General features: G+C 63.8%; 2 protein-coding genes across 3 annotated transcripts; one reads left to right on the top strand and one right to left on the bottom strand.

The window, feature by feature from the left end:
* Positions 1–2,209: 2,209 nt before the first annotated feature.
* Positions 2,210–3,789, bottom strand: SOX12 (SRY-box transcription factor 12; the record flags this gene model as incomplete). The annotated part of the gene is made up of 1 exon (XM_083872967.1): positions 2,210–3,789. One exon carries the CDS (start codon positions 3,787–3,789, stop codon positions 2,890–2,892), a length of 900 nt encoding a protein of 299 aa, XP_083729093.1. The 3' UTR covers positions 2,210–2,889.
* Positions 3,790–9,889: 6,100 nt separating this feature from the next.
* REM1 (RRAD and GEM like GTPase 1) lies at positions 9,890–12,782 on the top strand. 2 transcript variants are annotated; one of them, XR_014591260.1, is made up of 5 exons: positions 9,890–10,332; positions 10,470–10,552; positions 11,566–11,770; positions 11,956–12,514; positions 12,597–12,782. XR_014591260.1 is itself a non-coding variant. In XM_083873391.1 (4 exons), exons 1-4 carry the CDS (start codon positions 10,023–10,025, stop codon positions 12,231–12,233), a joined length of 876 nt encoding a protein of 291 aa, XP_083729517.1. In that variant the 5' UTR covers positions 9,890–10,022; the 3' UTR covers positions 12,234–12,782. The 2 variants fall into 2 exon arrangements, 1 of the variants encoding a protein (XP_083729517.1); XM_083873391.1 differs by having other exon boundaries at positions 11,956–12,782.
* The last annotated feature ends 1,490 nt before the right edge of the window (positions 12,783–14,272 follow it).

A 14,272-nucleotide genomic window follows, 5' to 3' on the forward strand; every position in this document is an offset into this window, starting at 1 on the left:
CACGCGCACGCACACACGCTCGCACACGCATGCCAGCCAGCACCGGGCAGCGGGGGCGCAGCGGGAGGGGGCCGCACGCTGGGGGGGGTCTCTAAGCACTACAACCACACGGCACAGAAAATCCACCACTGTCCACGACGGTTCTCCCTGACAAACACACCCGGCGAGACTCGAGGAGGGGGACAGGGGTGAGGACGGGGACAAAGCGGATGATGTTGTGCTTGCGGCCAGGGCAGGAGACCCCGGCGCTGGCTCCGGTTCTGGCGCTGACCCAGAACCTGCTCCTGAGGAAATATTTCGCCTGACAGTCTGTGGAGGGATCACCCTGGCTCAAGGGTGATGCACAGCACGAAGGGGACCACCGGGACCCGTGTCCCCCCTAGGAACGGAAGCTGAGCCCTGAGCTGCAGGGTCAGCAAAGCACATGTGTGATGAGAGACCCTCAGTGTGGCCTCAGGCCTTGCTGGTACCTGGGGGCTTTGGCTTCCCCATGGACAGGGATGGAGGGCAGGTGACTGAGGTGACTGAGGGCGCCCTCCCTGGGAATCCCTGGCCACAGCATGGGGTGTCTGTGCACCCCAAGAAGGCACCGAGGTGCTGGGTGAGATCCGTGTGTGTCAAAGAGCTCTGGGGCCGCCAGACCCCACGGGAGCCCCAAATCCGGCTCACATATGGGAGGGGGCTTCAGATGCTCCTGGCGCGGGGCTGCCCAGGAAGTGGGAAGGCAAATTCTGGGAGCAGGCTGCCAGAATCACGACTGTCCCGGCGCTTATTTGGCTTTTCCACCTTTGGGGGCGGGACTGGATCCGGTGGGGGACGGCCGGGGAGGGAGGGGACGCAGAGAAGAGGACGCGCTCTATCCAGGGAACACGTGTCTGATGCGTGATGCCCGCCTGGCTCCGCAGGCTGGCACCCGCACGGGGGTACCGAAACACCGTGGCTAATGCCAACATACACGCACAGCTACCGCTACACACCGACACATCTACACTGCTGATGGTTGACCATCGCGGGGGGCCTCGAGGGGCCCCCAGGGACTGGGCTGGGGGACATCAAGCATCCCTGCAAAGGGCCCGGGGACACACCTCTCCCTGCGCTGCAGTGCCTATACCCAAGGCTGAGCCAGGGCTACCATCAGCTCCAGCAGAAGGGCCAGGCACCCACCTACTCCGATGCACCCTCAGGGGATGCCAGGACATGGGAGGGGGATGTCCTTCCCCTGGTCACGGCTCAGTCCAGCCTGACAGCAAGGGGCAGGCACGGGGTAGCCTGTGACTGGAGGAACCGGCAGCCCCAAAACAGGGAGGCAGAGCCCCAGGCAGCAGGTGCTCCACTGCCGCCAGCACCCCACTGTCAGGGAAGGGTCTGAGGGGCCCCCACAAACCCAGAGCCCCTGGGGAACTGGGGTCATGGGGGACTGCAGGGGCTGCTTCAAGCAGCAGTTGCTGCTGAGCCCAGTACAGCTCTTGCAGACGCTGCCAGCCCCAGCCATGAGCACGACCCCAGGGATGTGTGGGGTCCCCACCCAGCACAGCTGTACCAGAGCGCAGCCCCTGCCCCCCCAACCACAGCCTGCGGCAGCTGCCGAGCCAGCACTGCAGCCACGTGCTCCCGGCAATGGGAGGAGGCGGCTGTCGCAGGAAGGAGCCATTAGGAAAAGCAAAGAAAATCCCAGCTGGAGGAGCCGCTGCAGCAGCATCTTCCCTGCCAGCATGTCCCTGCTCTTGGCGTGGCTGGCAGCGGAGCCCAGCGTGTGTGCTGTGTGGAGGAGCCCTGCGCCAGAGCATCATCCACACCCCACACGCCCACCAGCACTGCCTGCAGCTGCTCTTGGACCAGTTTGGGTGGTTGCTTAAGGCAGATTTCCCAAAGCTGCCCTTCCCTGCCACCCTGCCCTTCCGTGCTACTCCCTGCCATCCCGGCAGCACCACACGCCACGGCTGGGCACAGTGACCCTCGGCTCCACTGGCCAAGGTCAGCCAGCCCAGAGCAGGTCCCACACGGGCACAGGCTCCAAGGTTAAAAAGAGGGCTGGCTGCTTAGTGAAGGGCTGGTCCCCGTACAATTTTGGGGTGACCCTGGACACGGGCTCCCTCCGTGGCACAGCTTTCCCTGCACAACTGCCTGGCAAGAGAAACAACACAGCCTCCCGCGCCCACGTGCTCGTCACGTGTGTGCAACTTCACTCTTCCCAAAGCGAGTGGCGGGGAGCACGCGCCACTGGAAAGGAGACACTGCTGTGGGACACCGAACCCCCCAGCCAGGGACCCCTCACAAAACAGGGAGTTGGGAAGGGACAGTTTGGCATGGCTTGGCATCCCTCCCCAAGGGCTGCAAAGAGGAAGAGGAGAAAATTGAAGCCATGCGTTCAATGCAGTCAAAAACCAAACGGAATCAGCCATTCTCCAAAGGATGGGGAAGATGGGGTGGGCACCAAGAGCTGGGGTGGCGTGGATGCTCCTGCTTCCTGGAGAGCGGGAGGGCACAGGGTGCTGGCAGAGATGGGAGCGGCCGGGAGCAGCCATGGCTGTCAGCACCGGGGCCATGGGGGAAAGCGGCCGGGTGTGACAATGAAATCCCGATGAGATGCATTTCACAGGCAAATAACCGCGGCGGGCGGCCATGCGTCCCGCGGGCACGAGGCGAGAGTCGGACAGACAGACGGATGGAGAATGGGTGTGTGCCAGGGGGTGGGGGGAGCAGGGGCTCTGCCTTCCAGCAGCTTCAAGGCAAAATACCTGATTCCTGCATGTAAACAGCTGGTTTCGGTTTGTTTGTTTTTTGTTTTTTTGTTTTTTGTTTTTTTTTTTTTTTTTTCCTGGGTTGTCTTTTGATATGACCTGATTGTGGGTGAAAATAAAAATGAGCGTTACCTGCAGAGCGCGGGACTCAGTAGGTAAAGACCAAGTCCGAGATGCTGGACATGAGCCAGTCCCCTGCTATCATCTCCGTCACCTCGGGCGTGCAATAGTCCGGGAACTCGAAGTGCGAGGAGCCTCCCCGCGGGTAGAGGTCGTGGTCCTTGTCGAAGACGGACCAGTCCAGAGCACCACAGGTGGCACTGGCAGGCGCCCGCCCGGGCATGATCCCCAGCAGCTCTTCCTCCAGCTCCTCATCGGAGGAGCTGAAGGAAGAGGGAGGGGACCCAGCCGACATGGGAGAGGGGGAGCCGCTCTCTGGGGACCTCCCTGGCTCCGGGCAGGGTGTGGTAGGGCTCAGGGGTGGAGGGGGCTCCTGGGGACTGTGCTCCCCTTCGGGTGCCGGGTGCCAGGCAGCCGTGCCAGGCTCCACAGGGCTGTCCTCAGCGGGCACCTCTGCTGCGGGCTCCTGCGGGGTGTCGGGGCCGCTGGGCAGCTTGGCAGGCTGTCTGCGGCTGGCGGGGACGCGGCCCAGCACGGAGGGCTTGATCTTCACTGGGAGCCGGGGTCGGGCCGCTCCGGTGCCCACCTTGCCCTTTTTCCGGGGCCGGTACTTGTAGTCGGGGTAGTCGGCCATGTGCTTGAGGCGCAGGCGCTCGGCCTCCCTGACAAAGGGGATCTTCTCGGAGTCGTGGAGGAGCTGCCAGCGCCGGCCCAGGCGCTTGGAGATCTCGGCGTTGTGCATGTCGGGCCACTGGTCCATGATCTTGCGGCGCTCGTGCTGGGACCACACCATGAAGGCGTTCATGGGCCGCTTGATGTGCCCGCTCGGCGTCTTGCACCAGGCGGGCTCGGAGTCACGGGCGGGCAGGGGGGCGCAGGGCTCCCGCCGAGCCTCCGCGCCCCGGCCCCGCGGGCCGCGCTGCACCATCCCGGAGCCGGGTACCCCGCCGCCGCCTCCGCCTCTTCCTCCTCCCCTCCCGCCGCCGCCGCCTCCCTGCCCGCCGCCGCCTCCCCGCCCGCCGCTACGCGCCGCGCCGCGCCGCCCCCATTGTGAGGAGCGGGCGGCGGCGGGGCGGGGCGCAGGCGGCCGCGACGGGGCCCGGGGGCGCACGGCGGGGCCGGCTCCGCCGGGGCGGCGGCCGCGGGGATCCTCCGGAGGGGCCCTGGGGTGGTCCGGTGGCTTCCGCCTCGGAGATGCTCTGTAGCGGTCCTGTCTCGGAATGCTCTGCGCTGCTCCGAGGATGCTCCGGAATGCTCTGTAGCACCTCGAGGATGCTGGGTACCGGTCTGAGGATGCTCCGGGATGCTCTGTACCGTCTCGGGAATGCTCCGCACCAATCCGGGGATGTTCGGCGCCGGCCCGAGGATGTTCCGGGATGCTCTGTACCGGCTCGGGGATGCTCTGCACTGCCCGGGGATGCTGCACGCCGTGAGGGCTCCGCCCCGGGGTCGCTCCGCTCCCCGCCGCCCCGGTGATGCCTCCCCGTTTAAGTCGGCAGATGCTTCGGTGGGGAAAGGTGTAGGGCGGTTGCGGCGGGTCCGGGCGCGGGTCGGGGGCGCGCGGGGGCGGTACGGGCAGCCCAGGAGCCGCACGCCCCTCGGTGCCGCTCTTATAGCCGCCGCCGCCCCGCCCCCGCCGCCCCCGGTAAACACCGCCGCGCCGGGCTGTCAATGGGCGGCCCCGCCCCCCGCCGCCCATTGGCCGCGGCCCGGGGGGGCAGATCCGCCTCAGCCAATGGGCGCCCGCCCAGAGGGGTTGCTGGAGAGAATGGCAGGCGGCACGCCCCGGCACCCGGTACCCTCGGTACCGCCCGGCCCGCCCCAGCACCCCCGGTATCCCGGTACCGCCCGGCGCCCCCGGTACTCCCGGTACCGCCCGGCCCGCCCCGGTACCCTCGGTACCGCCCGGCCCGCCCCAGCACCCCCGGTATCCCGGTACCGCCCGGCGCCCCCGGTACTCCCGGTACCGCCCGGCCCGCCCCGGTACCCTCGGTACCGCCCGGCCCGCCCCAGCACCCCCGGTACCCCGGTACCGCCCGGCGCCCCCGGTACTCCCCGGCCCGCCCCGGTACCCCCGGTACCGCCCGGCACCCGGCACGCCCCGGCACCCCTCCGCTAGACACGGCACGCCCCGCTACCCCCCGCTAACCGGGCACGCCGATGCCACCGGTACCGCCCGCACGGCAACCCGGCAGCTCCCAGTACCCCGACCCGAGTAATACAGAACCCCCGGTGACACCCGGTACATTCAGACAAGCATCCCGGTAAGCCGGTACCTCTCTGTGCCCTCGGGCACCCACCCAAGGATGCTCCAGCTCCTGCCTGTAACGCGCTGCTCCCCCGGTCTGGGCACCCCGATGTCCCCGGTGACCCTGACATCCGCACCCTCGGGACCACCCACACCCCTCGCGGTTCGTCGGGAGCCTGTGCACGGCTCTGACCGGCCGGAACACCGAGTATCACCCCGGAATGCTGCCCTTGAACCCTGCCCTGCCGGCGCACCGGGCTCCCGGGGCACCCTCTGTTCCCGGTCGTGCGGGCAGAGCCCCGGCCCGGACTGTCCCCAGCCCGCTCAACAGGGCTTGCACCGCTGGGCACCACGCGTTGTGGGAACACCGAACGCCTTCGTGGGCATGTCCCCGCCGCCCATCGCAGCGGTGTCTCCCCGCGGACCGGCCCCCGGGGTGTCTCCCCCGGCGGGGACGGGAGCGGCGGGCGGGGACGCGCAGCGCACGAGGCGGACACGCGGCTCCCGGATGCCACGAGTGGGGCCACGCCCCTCCCGTCAAGCCCCGCCCCCTCAGCTGGGCGTCACCAATGGGGCGGCGGCGGCGGCGCTGTTGCCCCGGAGACCGCGGGCTGCCCGCCGGGGGCCGCGCCCATTGGCTGTGGGCGCCGCGCGCGGGCCCGCCGGGGGCCGCGCCCATTGGCTGCGCCGCGCCAGCAGTTGCTGTGGTGACAGGGGAGCGCGCGGGGCCGCGCCCGGCCCGACCCGACCAGGCCCCGCCACTGCCCGGGCCCCGCGGGCTGTCACTGTCCTGCCGTCTGAGCACGAACTGGGGCCTGTCCCGACCCTGCCCGCTGCCCCGACACTGCGGCCAGGCGGGACACCGGGGCCTTCCCTCCCGCCGGTCCGGCTCGCAGCCCCGAGCGCTGCCTGCGCTGTCCCGGGGCCGCGCTGCGCGGGGAACATCACACAGCTCTGCACCGGGGCTTTGCACCGGGCCTGCCTGCGGGCGGCGCCTCCCCGAGCCGTTCCCGCTCGGTATAGCTGGAGGTCATGCCCGGCACCCGCATGGCCCGGTACCCGCATGGCCCCGGCACCCGCATGGCCCTGGCGCGGAGCACCTGCTGGGCCGCTCCCAAACACCCCCGGTCTTCGCTGCCACCCGCCGGCAGGAGCGGCTGGGTGCGCATCAGCACGGAACGTCCATGGCGTCGAGCAGCTCTGCGGGGCTGCAGGCCGCTGCCCATCCCCGCTGGTCCCCTGCACCGGGCCCGCCTCTCCCCGGGCTCCCCGGGCCTGCCGTTCCTCTGCTCCTTCCCGGCCCCGGCCGCCGCGCAGGCAGCCCGGGGTCAGTCCCGCCAGACCGCTCGGGCTGCCACAGCTGCTCCCAGTGCCGGACACCCAGACCCGCCCGGTGATCCCATCCCGGTGATTCCATCCCGGTGATCCCGGCCCGGTGCGGTGCCGGGGCGGAGCCGGCAGGGGGCGTCCCTTCCGCCCGTTCCCATGAGCCTGGGCCCCGCCCGGTCCCCGAGCCCACCCGCTGTCGCCGCGGGGACCGGCTCCGGTTACGGGGGATACGGGGCATCCCCAGAGGCCTCAGCGAAAAGGGGTTTCCGGGGGTCCCCGGAGGGCAGAGGATGGTGAGGATCAGTGGGATGTAGAGATGTCCCAGGAGGCAGAGACTGCCACAAATGGACAAAAGAGCGAGCCAGGAGGGGTTCCCCATCAGCAGCAGTATCACCCCTGAAACAGCCTATTAAATGCATTCCTCCACACTGTCCCTGACTCCAGCTGGCTGCTGGAGCACCGCTCTGCTTCCCAGAGCCACTGCTGTGTGGAATGGCACCAGGCACGGTGACAGATTCCTCCGTGCCGCCAGTGCAAGCAGCAGTGCCTGAGGGTAAGGTCAGGGTTGGTGCAAGAGGACATTTCCCAGCTCTGAGGAATGAGCAGTGACTGGTTTTCTCCCTGTGCAGAGGATGAAGGCAGCGGTGCAGACCTACTGTCAGGACTGGCTGGACACAGTGAGGGCAGAACTCCAGGAGATAGAAAAAACAATGGAAAATAATCTGGGAAGCTAGTTGCTCACATCACTGTGAAATGAGTCTATACAGTCATGTTACCTTTGCCTTCCATCCTGGCTAAAGACAGTGTTGATCTTATAAATGTTAAACAATTCCATTTCTGAGAATGAATCCCATTTGCCCTGTGGGGATGATCTTCCCATCAGCCTGTAGGAGGGAGAGAGCCCTGTGACACAGGGCAACCTGTGCTCAGGGGGAGATCTGCTCATGGGATCATTCCTTTCTGGTATATCCCAGCTCTTCTACCCCGGGTGCACACAGGGCTTATTTTTCATGAAAATATCACCCTGTTGGACAGACACTCACCGAGCAGAGCAGCAGTGGTGTGGGTATCAAGGGTGGCTGGATCTCCTGCACCAGGGTCTGGGTTTTAGCTGGAAGATAGATATGGCTGTAGCTATGGAGGCACGAGCTGAAGGAGGAGGAAAGCCTGGAACATGTCAGGAAGGAAGAGGAGAGCGGCTGTGTGATAGATTAGTGGAACTTAATTTTTTTCTGGTTTGTTTTTTTTTTTTTTTTTTTTTTTAAAAAAAGATAAAAAAGGGGAATTAATTAGCCTCAGCAGCTGGTGGGGCTGGGGTTACTGAGGGTGGATGGGAGAAGAGTTAAAAATAGCAGGAAGGCCCAAGTGGAAAGTTTCTGTAACATCACAAGTCAGGCATTTGGTGCTTACCCGCCCTGACAGGCGGGAGCCTGTGCCAGAGCCCTCTCCACCATCCTCAGCCCTTTCCCACTGACCTCCCTGCAACTTTTCACACGACATCACCAGCCCTTCGTTTTGATAATTAACCCTTTGCTTCCAGACACTGGACTTGCATCTTGGAAGAGAAAAACAAGCCACAAATTGCTCAGCCTGGGAATGGGAGGGTGCAGAAGAGCACAATGTTTGTGCTGTCCCTGCATGTCACTGGCACTGTGTGGAGCCCAGAGGAGCTGTAACCCCCCTCCCCCTGTATCCATTCCCATCTGCATTTCAGCTCCCCCTCCTTAAAAATCCTCCTGTTTCCAGAGGCCCTGACTGGATTTCACCGGTAGGTCTGAGCCCTATACTGGGGCACTCTGGATGCACAGTTTGTCCTTTGCTGAGACGGAGATGGATGAGGCAGCTCTGAGCAAGCCCAGCTTGCCGCACTTGTCCCCACTGCGAGAAAGCAGATGTACCTGGCTGCTCCAACAGGCTTTCTCTGCTTCTGTTTGTCTTTCAGGATTGACAATGAGAGCAGCTGAATTCATTCCTTCTCCCTCTCAGAGCCCCAGTTGTGTCTGGCTCTGTGCGCTAGGAAGGCTGGCAAGAGCTGAGCCTGCCATACAGAGGGTGGTCTGAGGGTGGTGGAGCAGGGCTTGGGCTGGAACTGATTTTGGTGTTTGGCAGAGTGGTCAGTGACTGTGGTAGAGCATGAGGCGTGAGAAAATACTGCTGGGTTGACTGGGGGTCAGGTTTGGCTCTGGTTTATACTAAACAGGAGTGGGGCACTACCCTCACCTGGTTTAAAAGGGTTTCCCTCTTGCCCTAGCTGCTTGCAAGGTCCTGGTCCCAGAACAAGCATCTGGGCTGAGCCCACTGAAAGCCAGCGCATGACCCTGGGGACAGAGAGAGGGTGGCACAGCTGACACAAGGCAGGCTTCTTCCATCACTGTGCGCCCTGATGACAGGACTGCCATACAGGGAACAGGACACCTCTGAGCACAGACTATCTGAGCAATCACCCTGCTCCTGCTTCTGCTCCTTCTCATACCAAGACAGCCAAAGCACAGTGGCTTATTTCCCCTCTGTGTTTTGGCCCTCCTAACTCTCCTCTCTCTCAGCTGCACGCTGGGTAGTGAGGTGGTCTTCAGCATTCCCACCACGGAGGTGTCACTCATCTGGTGACAGCCCCTTGCCCAGCCCCTGGAGTGCCCAGGCTTGGATGAAATGCCAAGGTGACTTCATTGCTTTCAGCCCTTCTTCCCCCCAGTCCTGCCCAGCACCTTGGGCATTTGCTGGTGTGGTTTTGTGGCACCATAAAGGTGTTTCCATGATTCCTGCCCTCCCCATCGCTGTGCTCTGATCATGAGGGATGTCCTGGGACCAGCCCTGGTGTCATGGGGCTCTGCCAGTATATCCCAGTGTGGGTGGACTGGTGACCCAGTGTAGGCCCAGAGCAGTGCCCGCACTGGGACACCTTGGGACACTGCTGCCAGTGTCTGGGACCAAGGGACAGGTTCAGATAAAAACAGCTCCTGCTATTGCCCGTGCCATGAGAGCCCCAGCCTTGTATTCCATCTCTGCATGTTGGAGATGGAGCTGCACAGCTCCGAGCTTCTAGGTCCTGAAAAAAACACATCCTCCCCTGGGCAGGGCAGGATCGGACCGGGCTCGGCTCGCTCCTTCCATGGCAGAACCGAGCCCAGGGGTGGCGAACCCACGGCCGGGGACCAGGGTGACACTGCTCCTCACAGGACCAGAGCGCGGTGGAGCCCCGCCCGCGGCGGCGCATCCCGCAGCATCCCGGTGTAACCTTTGCTCCCCATGACCGAGGTGCGCGTCCCGGGGGAATTCGCTGTTCCCCGGCTCCGCAAGCCCCGAAGGGACCTCGGGGACCGGGACAGGACGGCTGGGCCGAGCCGAGGCCGGTGCGGACGGGGGTGTGCCTGGTGGGGGAGGGATCGGAGCCGAGAGGGGCTCCACCTCCCGGAGCTTAAAGCCCGGGGCGGAGGGCGGTGCGGGTGTCCCGGGAAAGTTGTGCCCGAGTTGTCATCGGCTCAGAGCGGGAGAGGCTCCAGGAGCGGCAGCGGCGCGGTCGGGGGCCCTTCGGGGGGACACCCACTCCCCCGGCCACCCTACGGCCCCTGCCCTCGGGGCTGGTGATGACCCTGAACACGCAGCCCGGGAGCAGGAGCCCGCTGCGGCGGAGGGCCAGCACCCCGCTCCCGCGGCCGGGTGGCTCCGGGGCCACTTCGCGGGACAAGCCCTGTCACCCCCAGCTCGGCCACACCGCCTCCGAGCCGGGCAGCAGAGCCCCCCGCGGCGGCTGCTCCCCCGGCTCCTCGGGCTCCCCAAGCCTCAGGAAGCCCCGGTACCGGGTGGTGCTGCTCGGTGACCCCGGCGTGGGGAAGACCAGCCTGGTCAATCTCTTCGCCGGCGTGCAGGAGAGGGACCTGCTGGACCAGCACGGAGGTGGGTGTCTGGTGGGGGGATCTGCTGCAGGGTCACCTGCGGGGCGTCCCGTGATGGGACAAACCCGTGTGCGAGGCGGAGAGGGGCCGGGGACGCGGCTGTCCGGGCACTGACCGTGTTCCCCTGGTGTCCCGCAGGGGCCGCGTACGAGCGCAGGCTGACCGTGGATGGCGAGGAGACCACGCTGCTGGTGCTGGACACCTGGGAGCCAGAGCAGAGGGTACGCTGGGGCTGGGTGTTGGAGTGAGCTGGTGAGCCAGGATGTGCCATGGGGACATTGTATGGGCACAAGTGCTGCCTTAGGGCCTCCAAGCATTTTGAAGGGCAACCTGGGGCCTTCCTGTCCATGTCAGGGGCTCACCAGTGTGGAGCATGGGATACAGGCTGGGGTCACATCTCTGCCCAGCTCTGTGCCCACCCTCCCCAGGCATGGGAGGCTGCCCACTGTGTTCTCACTGGTGTGGGTTCTTATATGGTAACCCACTTCAAAATGCATGGAAACAGTTTGGGAATGGGGCTGAAGGATCCAACTGGGTAAATCCACGAGTCAGTATCGCCAGCCAGAACATTTTAACGGACAGAACGGTGGCCTCAAGAGCCTGGCATAGGGCATTCCTCATGCCCAGAACATGAGGTATCTCCTGGGCAGAATACCAGTGCTGCTGCCACTGCCTCCCTCCAAACACCTCCTCCTTCCCTTCGTGCCAGGGCCCTGCACTCCTGTAGGTGCCACCAGGCAGCAAGTCCCTGGGAGTGGGGGTGGAATCAGTGCCCACTGTAAGCTGTGGACAGGGGTGCAGCACCCACATGGACTGAGGCTGTGTTTGGCACTTACCGGCACTGTCCAGAGATGCCCCAGCACTGTAACAGCCCAACAATGTTTTTTCCACTATGGCTTATTCCCACACTGCCCAGCAGTGCCTGGATCATGCAGGGTGCAGTACCCACCACAAATCCCAGGGCATTCCCAGGGGATTCAGTCTCATCTCTCCACACCAATGTGAGCCCACAGCCCCACTTTGTTGTTGATAGAGGGGAAAGCTCCCAAACACTCCCCTCAAAATCAAGAGCTTTTAATCTGCATTTAATTAATAGAGTAACACATCTGTTCTCCACAGTGTGGGGGCTGGTGGGGTGTGCTGACAGGTTCCACCATTTCCAGGGTGTTCTTCTGTCCCCTGAAAGTGGTCACGGCCACCGATTGGTGACATCTTGTTCCCCATGTGGTGACAGGGTGAGGAGAGCCAGCGCCGCAGCCACTGCCTGCAGATAGGGAATGCTTACATCATTGTTTACTCTGTCACTGACCGGGACAGCTTCGAGAGCGCCTCCGAGCTGCGCATCCAACTGCGCCGCGCTCGCCAGGCCGAGGACATCCCCATCATCCTGGTGGGCAACAAAACTGACCTGGTGCGGTGCCGTGAGGTGTCCGAGGAAGGTGAGTATGGGGTGAAGGGTCTGGCCAATGGAGACCTCTGAGGGGGCTCCGTGCCCGGCTGCTTTCCCTACCTCTGTCCCCTTGTCCCTGGACGTGCAGCTGCTGTTGTGCATGTGGCAGTACCCGTCGCACAGCACTTTGGGTGCCAGCAGGGCTATGCCCCTCTCCCTGCTCTTCCCTTGCAGAGGGCCAGGCCTGCGCCGCTGTCTTCGACTGCAAGTTCATTGAGACGTCGGCAGCTCTGCAGCACAACGTGGACGAGCTCTTCGAGGGGGTGGTGCGGCAGATCCGCCTGCGCCAAGGGGGCAAAAAGTCCCACCCGCACCCTGCGCCTGGCCAGAAGCACAAGGAGAGCTTCACCAGCAGAGCCCGCCACTTCCTCGACAGGCTGGTGGCCAGGAACAGCAGCAAAGTGGCCCTCAAAGTCCGTTCCAAGTCCTGCCATGACCTGTCTGTGCTCTGAGAGCCACGGTCCTGTCCCTCCACACGTGCCAGCTGGGAGTCTGCTCTCTGCCAGCAGTGTAGCCAAGTGGCTCTGTGGGGAGTTCAGACAGGGCTGGAGTGATGCTGAGGATGTGGAGCTGTTTTTACTGGTGCTGAGAGATACAAAAGGGCTCTGGATCCGGCCACTCCCCTCCAGGAGAGGGGATAAGTGGGACCAGGTCCATGGAGTGGAGGATGGGATGGGTACCTGCACTTGGGGTGGTGAGAGTTTGGATCACAGCTGCTCCTGCAGAGCCAGAGGTGAGTGGTAGCTGTGCCCCAGAGCAGGACTGGAGGCTACCAGGAGTGTGGCAGGTCCCACTCACTGTGCCATCCTTTGCAGGGCAGCAGGGACTGGCAAGAGCACCGTGGCATTGTCCACCTTGGACAGTCTGGAGGCTGGCTGGGAAGAGGGGGCAGGGGAGCACCAGTGGCATCATCTGGCACTCTGACCCTGCTGTGCCGGGGCTTTGTGCCATGACTCACTGGCACCAGTGTTTGTGTGCTCTCTCTGTACTGGTGGGATGGGGAAACCTTGATCTGCAGAATAAACCGTATCAGGGAGGTGCTGTTCTCTTCTGGGTCCCTGTCCTGGGGAGCCACATCCCAGAGCCACGTGGTCAGATTGGAGCCCTGTGCCTTGCCTATGGCCAGGGCTGAGGATCTGCTTCCTGCTCTAGCCAGGCCTTGGCTGATTTATCCATTAGCTGGAGTATCTTGGGGCAGGGAGAGCCTCTGTCCAGGGCTTCCTTTGGACACCCTTGGTGGAGGTCCCAATTCCTCACCCAGTGGTCCAGCATCATCCCCCGTGAAGGCCCCTGCCTTTCCCAACTCTGGAAAAGCCTCTGGGAAGGGCTGAGCTCTGATGAGCTGCAGGTTTAAAGCCCTTGAGCACCGTGGGAGCCACAGCCTGGGCAGGGAGCCGGGCACTTGGTGGCTCCTGGTGCCCCAGGAAGGGGCAGGGAGCAGGAGCCGAGCGGAATGGCCCAGCCAGGATGGGACGTGCTTGGCTGCAGCAAACAGGGAATGACCCTGGGCACCCAGGGAGGCGATGCTGGAGCTGTGTGGGCTTTGCCTGTTGTTTTTAGGCTGTGCTGCCATCCAGCAGCTGGGATTCCATGGGGGAACCTGCTCAGCATCTCGGCCCGATGCCAGGGAGGATCAGCAGTGCCCTCCTACTTGGGTCGGGAGTTTCCACTCGCTCTGTGGTCAGACTGTGGGGAACCACTGCCTGTGGCTGGCACAAATAGGACACTGGCATGGGGCAGCACCCTCTCCCTGTGGGAAACTAGTCTCTCCAGAGATGCAAATCCCAAGCTTTTGCCCTCAGAAATGGGGAGGTGAGTGTTCAGGTTTTTGGTGTTGTTGTTGTTTTTTTTTTTTTTTTTTTTTTTGTTTTTTTTTTTTTTTTTTTTTTTTGTTTTTTTTTTTTTTTTTGTGCTGCATAGTGCCCATGGCATTGCTGTTCCATCCTTGGTGCTGCTCTGCTCCTCTTGTTCTGCCCTGGAGCTCCCAGCTCGTCGATTCCTGGTGCTGCTGGAGGTGATACTGTGGTTCACACAGCGCCAGCCAGGCCGGGGTTGGGGGCTGCACCCGAGGGACAGGGGCTCCTTGCTGCTGACGGTCCCTCCCGCAGCTGCAGCTGGTGTTTCCCTGTGGCAGAAGGGGGAGGGGGGCCACGGGATGGAAAGTTGGCAGTCAGCAGAGAGGGGAGTGGAAAGAATGAGCTCAAACCCAGAAAAATGCGGCCGTGCTGGAGGATGGGAGGAGTGGGAGGAGAGGCCAAGGGGGGCCACGGTGAGGCGCTGGGAAACGGAGGGAGGGTAGAAGGAGGAGGGAGGGTGGAAGGAGGAGGTGCTGGCAGGGGACCAGGGACTGCCTGTGGTCCCATCTGGGCCCACTCCCAGGGAAGGTGGTGCCAGGTCTCGGTGGTACCAGCTGCTCCAGCGAGTGCTCTCGGGGCTATCCCAGGGCCACCTGCCTCTGAGTGGCCACTGGCTCCAGTGCTGTGTGTCCCTG

Source organism: Zosterops lateralis (assembly GCF_965231275.1).
Source record: "Zosterops lateralis genome assembly, chromosome: 16".
NCBI classification, from domain to species: domain Eukaryota; kingdom Metazoa; phylum Chordata; class Aves; order Passeriformes; family Zosteropidae; genus Zosterops; species Zosterops lateralis.

Bases quoted from the DNA above. Each gene is read 5' to 3' on its own strand.
- REM1 (XM_083873391.1), top strand. From the start codon at position 10,023: ATGACCCTGAACACGCAGCCCGGGAGCAGGAGCCCGCTGCGGCGGAGG. The intron at 10,333-10,469 runs GTGGGTGTCTGG...GGTGTCCCGCAG, and splicing joins CCTGCTGGACCAGCACGGAG to GGGCCGCGTACGAGCGCAGG. The intron at 11,771-11,955 runs GTGAGTATGGGG...CTTCCCTTGCAG, and splicing joins CCGTGAGGTGTCCGAGGAAG to AGGGCCAGGCCTGCGCCGCT.